Consider the following 11,614-nt stretch of genomic DNA (forward strand, 5'->3'; position numbering starts at 1 on the left):
TTTGCTTTTTTCTCAACCGAGCTGGAGGTCATTCAACTTCTCAAGATATGTTTTCCGGATTTCAAAATCGAATATTTCCCAAGTGCAAGATGGAATTGCCGACTCGCTAGCTAGGAATGCCCGTTCTTTTCATAGATCTTTGTGCTTTATTGGTTGTTCTATTCCGGTCTGGTTACCCAGTCCACCTCAAGTTTGAGTAATAGAATAGCCGTTTGTTGCCAAAAAAAACCAGTCTGCTTTTTTCTAAAGTCGACTATTAATAGAGAACGTTTTATCGACTACTAAAGTTGCCAAAGATTACCACAAGACCTCAAATCACACCTCTTGTGTAATGAAAATCGACATACTCAAAGCTTTAGACTCGGTGCAGTGGTACTCAACTCTTTGAAAGCTATTGGGTTCCCTGAGCTTTTTATTCACTAGAGTCGTTTGTGTATATCCTCTCTATTATTCTTAGTTCAGGTCAATGATGAATTACTAGGCTATTTTGGTAGTATGCGAGGGTTATGATAAGGATGCTCTCCTTCAAAATGGACGTCACGACAGTAGCCGAACATTTTGAATACCACCCAAAATGTAAGAAGGTCACTCACACATCTCTGTTTTGTGGATGACCTTGGGATCTTTGTAAAAGGAACGAAACAATCTATAGAAGGCGTCAATATCGGTGTTTGATGAGTTTGCGACTTGTTCTTAAGAATTAATCTAGAGAAATGAACTCTGTGGTATAGCTAGTATGCCTGACCATACGAGAGATCTCATACTGATCAATTTTCCCTTTGCTATTGGAGAGCTTTCGGTTCGGTATCTTGGATTGCCTTTGATGACGAAAAGCACAAGTAAGCAGGACTGTCTGCCTTTGGTGGAGAAATTTAAAGGGCAAGTCAGCTCTTGGACTAATCGATTTATCTCCTATGCTGGTTGACTCCAGTTAATTGAATTTGTTCTTGCAAGAATTGTTAATTTTTGGTCATCGGCGTATCGACTTCCTTGTCAATACATGAAAGAGCTCGAGTCAAAGTTTTCTGCATTTCTTTGGTCTGGACCTGAGCTTAATACTAAGAATGCTAAGGTTGCATGTATACATTTATGCCAACCAAAAAGTGAGGGAGGCCTCAAGCTAAGATCTTTAAAGGAGATAAACATAGTGAATGGTCTGAAGCTGATATGGAGAATGCTTTCTCATCGATCTTTATGGGGAAAATGGGTCAGCTTTTTTAAAACCTTTTGGAAAATCAGTGATAAAACTCAGTTTGGTTCTTGAATGTGGAAGAAGAAATTGAAATTCAGAAGCGTAGCAAAACTATTTCATAAAAAGGATATTGGCAATGACATGTCGACTTCTTTTTGGTATGAAAGCTGGTCTGAGATGGGTATTCTTTATGATGTTGTAGGGGATCGTGAGATCATTGATCTGGGAATAAAAAGAAACGCCACTGTTGATGAAATAATCAAAGATGAACCCACCATGGTTCTGGTATCTTGCGAGAAATGGAGGGACACACTGATTTATGTAGACAAAAATAGAGTTTTGAAGATGAGGACACACATCTTAGGAAGAGAAGCTCATGGTTTTAAAAAAAAAATTCTCCACTCAGGAGACATGGAAGCTATTAAGAGAAGATAAACCGAAATGTGACTGTGGCCCATGTGTTTGGTTTCCTCAGGCCACACCTAAATGTACATTCATCAGCTGACTTGCAATTATCAACAAGCTTTCTACAATTGATCGCATCCATAACTGGAACAAAGGCTCTAACACTGATTGTGTTCCCTGTCAGCAAAATATGGAAACTCGAAATCAAAAAGTGCATCAACCTCTTCAAATTCAACAATTAACTCAAGAGAAATTATGTCAAAAATAACGTTTAATCAAGAAATATCAAAAGATCATTTACCGCATATCAATCCAGAACATATATATCAAATAGGAACTTTTGATTTAAAAACAGCTTACTCAATTAAAGAACATGAACAAACTTTGTCTCTACAAAATGAATTTGAAGAAATCAATTTATTATCTTCTCTATCTTTGGATAAATATAGACAAAAATGATTTAATTACATCCATTTTCGCATAATCCAAATTGCTATAAAACTCCTATCGAGAACAGGAATAGACTCACCAATATTAATGTTATTAAGAGATAAAACTCTCTTAAAATTTGAAGATTCTCTTCTATGAGCCGTACAATCAAATTTATGCAATGGGGCTGCATATTTTAATTGCGCTCCTAACTTTCAAGTAAGCTTGCATGACCCAACCATACTCAATACTTTAACTTTAAACGTGCAGTTACCTGAAATAAAATTTCAAAATGAACGACATGGATATCTACTACTCTATCGAGTCTATTTTAAGCAATCAACATCCGAATTTAACCCAAGATGTCTATTAAAAGATGATAAAGGAGAAACAACAATTCTAGCAGTCCATAGTAAAGATACACCAACAGCTACATACACACCAAAGCAATTAAAATGGGATGAAATAACTATTCCAGATCAATGGAAAATTGAAATTACTCAACCTCCTAGAAATTTTGAACAAAATAATATATCTACAATAATTGAACAGAAAGATGGAAAAATATTATTAAGGTTTGGATCTTATAGGGATCCACTTCCACCTAGAATAAGTTCATATCATTCAAGATCCTCTTTTTCTGAATATCGTACGGGTCAATCCAGTACAAATTCATAAACAAAAAGTGTAAATCAAAATACTAAACAAGATGAACCGTAAGATTTAAAGCACCTATAGCAGAACCAGATCAAGATGCGTATCCAACATCACCTACTCCATCAGATTTTAGATCAATAAATGTTATAACTAAAAAATACGAAATTAATAAACAACATATAAAAGAAGACTTTTATTCAAAAGAAAATGAAGAAAAACGAAGATGGTATTTTAAAACTTTTTCTAAACAACAGGCCAATGAGGATAGAGAAAAATGGTATGATACTAAAAGAAATAAATATTCCATTTTTCATATGGTCTGAAATTTATTCAATAGCTCATAATATCAATTATCCATTCAGGACGATTAATGTAAGTACATCATTAAGCCAAGTATGGAAACAAGTGGATGGAAATAAAATTAAAGCAATTCATCCACCTTTAAATGATTTAAAAATAAATACTCTAAACCGACAAATTTTAGTTACACCCTTTAAAATTGGAGCTGACAAAGATGATAAAGAACCAGTATTAATGCAAGATATTAAATCTATATATCAACAGAACAATTATCAAAGTCAAATACTACATACAATTTCTAAACAGATAGATAGCATTGATAATAAAATAAATATTAATGAAAAAGGAAAAGTGGACCAACACATTCAACACCCTTTCTCATCAACAACCTACCCAATCTTTAAACCAACAACAAGACAAATCAAATTTCTTGAAAACGAAATTTTAAAATCAATCTCGACCAGATTAGACAGGTTAGATAAAGGTAAAGGAATAAACACTATAGATGAAGATGACAATGAATCTATCCAAACCTCCTCACAATCAGAAAACGATATACAAGAAATAAATCGAATAAAAAATAAATCAAGAAAACCATATTATCCTAGGCATACTCCACCTGATTTATTATTTGAAGAACATCACAAATATACTAGTAAAGAATACTCTGGAGAAAGTATATACGAATGGAATATAGATGGACGATCAGAATATGAAATGATGAATTTATATCAAGAAATGAGAATGGCTTACAAAGGTAGAGGAAATAATGATCAACAATCATGCATTTTATTAATAGCTGGTTTTACTGGAGCATTAAGATATTGGTGGGATAACTCATTAGACGCAATTACGCAAGAATCTATAATTAATCATGTTGAAATAAAACAACAAGAAGATGAAGGACACGTATTAAATCAAATGCCGGCACCACTAGAAGACGACACGTTGAAAGACCTTATTCAAGCAACCTTTGCCTATAAATATGTATTCATGATCAAGGAAGGGGGCACGAGCGATTTCACTCTCTAAACTTCTACTCTCTAAAACTCTCTCTTCTCTCTATGCGAGGGTTATGATAAGGATGCTCTCCTTATTCAAGCAATCTAGAAAAGGATGCTCGTGCCCCCTTCCTTGATCATGAATGCGTATTTATAGGCAAAGGTTGCTTGAATAAGGTCTTTCAACGTGTCGTCTTCTAGTGGTGCCGGCATTTGATTTATTATTTGAAGAGCATCACAAATATAATAGTAAAGAATACTCTGGAGAAAGTATATACGAATGGAATATAGATGGACGATCAGAATATGAAATGATGAATTTATATCAAGAACTGAGAATGGCTACAATGGCTTACAAAGGTAGAGGAAATAATGATCAACAATCAAGCAGTTTATTAATAGCTGGATTTACTAGAGCATTAAGATATTGGTGGGATAACTCATTAGACGCAATTACGCAAGAATCTATAATTAATCATGTTGAAATAAAACAACAAGAAGATGAAGAAGGACACGTATTAAATCAAATGCCGGCACCACTAGAAGACGACACGTTGCAAGACCTTATTCAAGCAACCTTTGCCTATAAATACGCATTCATGATCAAGGAAGGGAGCACGAGCGATTTCACTCTCTAAACTTCCACTCTCTAAAACTCTCTCTTCTCTCTAAAAATTCCCAGTGTTTTTCTGAATTTTAAGCTTGTAATTTTGTATCAAAAAATTGTATCCCAAATAAAGATCAATAAAAGTAAGTTTTAATCATATTCTGTGTACATCCGCATATGTGTACAAACCAAAATCTAGTTACTTTTCAAAACAAAATATCTGAACATCCAAAGTGAACAAAGTTTATTATTTTATTATATTATCTTATTAGTTATGATATTTTAGCACATGTGTCAATTTTAAATTTTTAATTACCATGAGTCATGGTCATGTTAATTAGAAACTTCGAAAAACCAAATTTTATATAATTATTAATTACTATGAGTCATAATCATATTAATTAACAATTTTGAAAAACCAATCTTTATATAATAAAATAATAAAAATGTTACTAAAAAGAAACAAAGTTTATTGTAAAATTGAATTTTGGAAAACCTATAAAAAAACACTACGACTTAATGTCATATTGAAATGAGTTTTTTGCATCGTAGTGGGTCTTAGTTGGAAGACGGATCTTCATTAAAATGTGGAAAAGTATTTCTGCTAACGCCTTCAAACATTTTTTGTGTTGAAAATCGATTTGTCTTTGCGTGCATTATTTTTCCTCAACTTTGAAACTTTTATGCTTGAAATATGGATTTCCACGTAAGCTTCGATTTCTTGTTGAAAGTTGGAAACCCATAGACAATATCTTTACTGGACAGTGAAAATTCCTACAAAATATTCACAAAATGCATTGTATAGCAAAAATATATGCATGTATAAGTCGAATGTGTCATATCCAAAGGGGTGTGAACGTATCATGACCAAATAGATGCAAACATAACATCACTAAAAGGGTTCGAATGTAATATTACCAAAACGGTGTAAATGTAAAGTTACCAAAATGGTGTGAATGTAATGTTACCGGAAGGGTGCATGCGTAATGTCACTGAAATGGCATAAGTTGAAAAGTCATTGTGTGGGCTAAAGAAAACATTAAGGTAGTGATATCAGATGTTTGATGAGATTTTCTTATCAAGTGGTTTAACTTAAACCAGCATGATGTGTTTATATAGCTGATTGATGAGTCCAATTGTGGAATAGTCATTTACTTGTATGTTGATGACATGTTGATCTTTGGTATTGACCTTTAACAAGTATAATTTACAAAAAACATTATTTTCATCAAATTTTGAAATGAAAGATATGAAGGAGGTGGATGTGATTCTTGAAATTTGAATCACACATAAAAAAAAAAAAGATTATTTTTGACACAATCTCATTACATTGAAAACAACACAATCTCATTATATTAAAAAAATTTTTAGGAAGCTAAGTTGTGAGATTTTCTCCATTGAGCACTCCCATGGATGCGAATGTGAAACTTGTGTCTTATACATGGCAAGCAATATCACAACTCGAGTATTTACAAGAGATGGTTCTTAAATGCATGTCATGATGAAAACTAGGCTAGATATAGTTCATGTTATGTGGAGGTTGACTAGATACATTAATAATCCTATTACTCAACAATGACAGGTCTTAAAACAGGTGTTCAAGTACTTGAAAGAACCATAAATTATGGTTTGTCAAATGACATATTTTCTTCAATGGTAGAAGGGTTTAGCTGCAAGTTTAATTATCAACATAGAAAATCATTATTTTATAAGTGGTTGAGTGTTTTTCTTGGAGAGATACCATTTCATGAAGCAAACTTGCATAAAAATAAATTTGATTATAGAACAAGAATTTGTAGCATTAGCATATCCTGGTAAATTAGCATATTAACTAAGGAATTTAATTTACGAGATTCTGTTGTGGTCGAAATAGTATCACCAGTTTTTATTTATTTTGATAGGAAAGAAATCATGGTTAATGTTTATAACCAACTGTAAATGGTAAGTCACGGCAACTGGTGTTAGATATAGCGCATTATGTGAGCTGATCACTCACGGGGTGATTACCATGGAGTTTGTTTGGTCTGAGTGAAATGTAGCATTCATTTGACGAAATGATTAGCTAGAGACTTGGTGACAAAGTTTGTTAAAGGGATGAGTTTAAAGTCTATTTAAAATCTTTAGATGTGGGATACCCAATTCCCCTCTAATATAACGTTAAAGTCTGAATTCAATATGGAAAACCTATACTTAATTACTGAAGCGCATGTTTAATCATCCTAGGATATGTGTTTGGACATGCAAGAAAGAGATAGGTTGAAATGTTATTCTTAATATATACTTTGTAAAGTGCATTTGCAGGTGGATGATTGAAAGTATTTATCTATACGAGTGTGAAGTGATGCCGCTTCGATAAGCCGGGACTTTCCTTTGTATACATTCATGAATGGATATGAGACACATGGCTTATAATAGTATGTGGTACACTTAGAGTAGTGTGGAAACACATATGTGTATTATCTTCATATGTTCAAAAAGGATTGTGGGATTCCATCCGCACAATATCCTGATTCTCAGGCATATGGAATGGGTAATAAATATACTAAGATGAAAATTTAATTCTTCGAACATTTTTATTTACCCATGAATATGATATATGTGTTATTATTTAATGAATCTATGATTAAAGGAAAGTTGGATATTTAAGTGAAATCTCGCAACCATTATAGTGAAGCATTGCAATTACTTAGATGAAGAATTGTAATTGTTTGTGATTGTAACTATTAGTGATGAATTGTTGCAACTTTTGGTGATAAACCATTGCAACCGTTGACGATTAAAGCATTTAGTGACGAACATTGTGACTTTTGGTTAACCAATACAACTGTTGGTATTAATAGTTATAACTCTTTGTTAACCATTGTAACTATTTGTGTTAACCACTGCAACTCTTAGTATTATATATAAGGAATTGTGGACATTGTCAAAATATAATTTGTAACGTTAGAAAATAATTTTTAGTTAGAGAAAGAGAGATTCATTATTCAAAGATCATCACAAATCTTTGAAGAAACACATATAAACACTAAAGCTATATTTGTTATTCGTGCATCTTAGCCTAGAACAAAAATGAGACTTTGATTGTCTTATCCTACAAAGAGATTTCGTGTAATCCAAAGCTTGGAATATGGTCAAAATATTCTCTAAGGAAAGTGACTTTGTATGTGATTAAATCACTATCCAAATTTATGATTCACATCCATTTGGGTTGTCTAATCCAATTAACCAACACATCTAACTAGAGAATCAATTCGGTTCCGCATCCTTCTCAGTTGTTCATTGACACATAGTGCATATACATGTCTTCAACCAATATCTGGCCTCATCTACGTCTCCCACCAAGCAAATTCGATGAAATGGTCGGCCTGTTTCAGAATCGCTAGTCACTTATCTAGGGTTTGGTAGACTCCTTTGAAAGATGCATCGCCGGATCGGATCAGATCTTACAAAACACGACTTACCGATACAAAACGTATCTCGAACCTTTGTTTGAAAATGACAATCTGTATTTTTAGAGATTTAGAACAAGCCTCTGAGTTTGAAGAAGCAGCAGCCGACGAAGTGTTCTGATGAACGGTATTAAGTCGACGTGTTTTTTTTTTAAAATTATTTTTCTTTTTTCTTAGTTTTAATACATTTTTTTACCTAATCATACAAGTCACTTTGATTGGTAATCAGTAGCGAGGTGAATTAAAAAATTGTCACACAGGTAAAACGTTATAGACAATTATAAATGTCATTTAATCTAATAAATGTAGCTAAGTTAGCTTTACACCACACGTTTGATCTTTCTCTACTATAATGAGCCTACAGTTCAGATAACGTGGCGTACATCTCATACACACATTTCACGACGTCGTTTAGTAGGGAGAGCGTGATGGCCACAAGCTCTACGTCCTTTTACCTTTCACATATCTTTTTTCTTTCTTCATAAACAAATCCCTGTTTCTCTCTTCACTAAAGCATTTCCACACATAGAGAGACAGAGAGTTATCTATGGCTACCAGCATGAGCACGTTTGGCTTAGGGCTAGGTTACACCGGGCAGCTTCCATTCAGGCCAGTCACCGGTGAAACGGGGAGAAAGCAGCTGAGAATGGCAGTGGTGAGAGCAGAAGGCGGAGGAGGAGGAATCAATCCGGAGATCAGAAAGAACGAGGAGAAGGTGGTGGACTCCGTCGTGGTCACCGAGCTTTCCAAAAACATAACTCCTTATTGCAGGTTTCTCTCTTTTTTTTTTCCAAACCAAAATAAGAATACTTTGCTACTTTATTTTTTTTACAAAAAAAAAATGAATTTGAAGTTTGAACTACTATCTTTTACTAATATCATCATACAAGATTACAAATGTACTTTTTCGATATATTTAAGTATACTAATAATCCATATCTTAAGCTAAGGCTACGTTCCTCTCGAATCGTGTTAATTTTAAATCATCATTATTAAATAAAACATTGACGACAAAGTAAATAGAATAAAGCATTTTTATATTTATAAAATGTAATCACAATGGCTAAATATAACATTTTCGTTTATAATTATAAAAATTGTTTTAAACGGTTAATTTTTGTGGGTCAATTTGAATAAATAAATATATGTATATATGTATATACATATATACATATAATATGTATGTATGCAGATATAGAAACGTAAACCTATAAAAATGTAAACACAAACAATTAAAGGCTAAAGCTTTCTTTTGTAAGACTTTGCTACATAGGTTTACATTTGTATGATATTATATTTGCATTAATTTTATTATATTATATTCGTATTAATTTCATTTAATGTATGGTAGGTGTTGGAGGTCGGGGACATTTCCTTTGTGTGATGGGAGTCATATGAAGCACAACAAAGCTAATGGAGATAACGTTGGCCCTCTCCTTCTTAAAAAGCAGTAGCTTTTGTTTCTTTCATTAATTAGCTTCTCAAAATTATCTTTGAAGTAATGTATTAAGGTGTACTAAGTCCAAATATATCTATTCAGTTATTCAATCATGTGAAACATAGTTACGAGTTTCCTTTCAACAATATTTTTTTATATATCAAATAGTTTGGGTCGATCACTGTTATTAACTAGCTTCACATCAACTATTTATATGCTCAGAAAGAACTATTCAAATATGATAGTTTTGTTGTGAAACTAGTTAAATCAAATGTAACAAAAGGAAAAATCTGACAACAAATGTAGCAAATGTGTGAGGGAGGAATTGTTTATAGCATATCGTATGGACCTATAAGACACCAGCGAAACTAGTTAAACTATTATATGCTCATATGCACATGTATTGAAAATTTGAGGGAGGAATTGTTTGATATGCTCACTAATAGACCTTTTTATTTATATTCTAGATAACATATCAAATCCCATTAGTCAAAGAAAAAACATACCAACCCCAATCAGGTCGATAATTGGGGAAGGCTAAGAGGTTGACACATATGTCTAAGTCGCAACTGTAACAAGTAGCGGATCAAGAAAATATTTTGAGTGGATGTAAAATTAATTATTAATAAATATTTTATTTAATAATATTACATATATCTATTTTTTTTTTCAGTAAGAGGAAAATTTAGAAGAAAATATACTAATAAAATAATATAACTAAAACTAATGAGAAACGAAAAGACTTCACTAACCGAATGGGGAAAAAATACTGGAATTCAAAATATTTTTTAAAAAAAAAATTGAATGAAAAGAAATGAAAAACAAAAAAATAGAACATGAGGAAAATAATGTAACATAACACATGGCCACAAAAAGAACTCAGAAAAGTAATGGAAAACTAGATACGACATGCGCTCGAGAATTTATATAAAAATTATTTAAGAAATATCGTATAGAAAAATAAAATTTATATTCTTGACCGAATTAATATTTTTAGCCTTTAAACAATTTTTTAATTTTTTTTGTTAATTACATAATTTGTTTGCTGATGAGCTGCTCCCATTTTTAAAAATATTTTAGGTCAAAATATCACTTATCGCATAAAAACCTACCGTTTAGGCCGAAAAATCTCAGGCCTACTATTTGGTTATAATGAAACTCTGTCAGTTCGGTTTTATATCATGATTTAGCAATTTAAAAGTTAATTATGGTTATGAGAAGTTTATGTTCACATGCCAATCCTATCTATCTTCAATATTTTTCTCATTTTTGGGTCGTTTTTTTATTTTGGTTATTGTTCGATATAAATATTGATTTTTGAGTTTATTCCCATTTCGTTATTTTGTTTTTGCCTGAGATTTAGAAAATATTTAAGATTTAAAATTATTAAAGAGATACATACTTATGTTAAGATATGCGCCTTGTGCAGAATAAATATTTAATATTTATTACTTATTTTATGTTTTTCTACATATTATTAAATAATAAAATAATAATTATATATTAAATAACTAAAAAATCGGTTACTATTATGTAATAAATTGATGTGTGCATCAAACGACCGCTTTTGTTTACTTGCAATCATTTTAGAGTAAATAAATCAAAAAATCAATCTTATATATTGTATATGATATATAATTACATTTAAATGATATTAACACAGATATATAGTATACTTTTAATATGAATATTTATTAAATGAGGTTTCTACTCATATGATTTTTTTTAATGTGGAATGTTTAGTGATTTCAATTATTAATAATCATTTAAAAAAAACAATGAAGATTTTAAAATAAAAATATTAACTTTTCAATATATGTTCAATGCAGATATGAAAATATAAGTATGTATTTTCATATGATGTATATTTTCATTTAACCGATATGAAATATATATATATATACACCTATTAAAATAAAATTATTTATTTATATGATTTTGTAATCATTGTATCTTATCATAGAATAAAATTTAAACCTTGATCACAAAAGTATATGTGAGAGTTTTAACAGTTTTAGTAATTTATACTCGTTTTGAAAAATTTAAAATTTAACATATACAAAAAAATCTAAAATTTTATTATATGATTAATGTAATTGTGTAATTTATTTTAATAATAAATAACTAAAAATGATA

General features: G+C 31.2%; 2 protein-coding genes and 1 non-coding gene across 3 annotated transcripts; all 3 read left to right on the forward strand.

Annotated features, from left to right (window-relative positions):
* The first annotated feature begins 176 nt into the window (after nt 1-176).
* Nucleotides 177-5,801, forward strand: LOC117128978. The gene has a single exon (XM_033282143.1). The coding sequence runs from the start codon at nt 2,891-2,893 to the stop codon at nt 4,013-4,015; it is 1,125 nt and encodes a 374-aa protein (XP_033138034.1). The 5' UTR covers nt 177-2,890; the 3' UTR covers nt 4,016-5,801.
* On the forward strand, nt 3,880-4,221 carry MIR5726 (microRNA MIR5726). Its single transcript, NR_120837.1, is given in 1 exon segment — nt 3,880-4,221. It is a non-coding gene; the product is annotated as a microRNA MIR5726 (primary transcript).
* A 2,699-nt stretch (nt 5,802-8,500) lies between the features above and the next one.
* On the forward strand, nt 8,501-9,656 carry LOC103832889 (CDGSH iron-sulfur domain-containing protein NEET). The gene is made up of 2 exons (XM_009108990.3): nt 8,501-8,811; nt 9,392-9,656. The coding sequence occupies exons 1-2, from the start codon at nt 8,588-8,590 to the stop codon at nt 9,492-9,494; spliced, it is 327 nt and encodes a 108-aa protein (XP_009107238.1). The 5' UTR covers nt 8,501-8,587; the 3' UTR covers nt 9,495-9,656.
* Nucleotides 9,657-11,614: the final 1,958 nt, after the last annotated feature.

The sequence above is a fragment of the Brassica rapa genome, chromosome A10 (assembly GCF_000309985.2).
Source record: "Brassica rapa cultivar Chiifu-401-42 chromosome A10, CAAS_Brap_v3.01, whole genome shotgun sequence".
Taxonomy (NCBI): domain Eukaryota; kingdom Viridiplantae; phylum Streptophyta; class Magnoliopsida; order Brassicales; family Brassicaceae; genus Brassica; species Brassica rapa.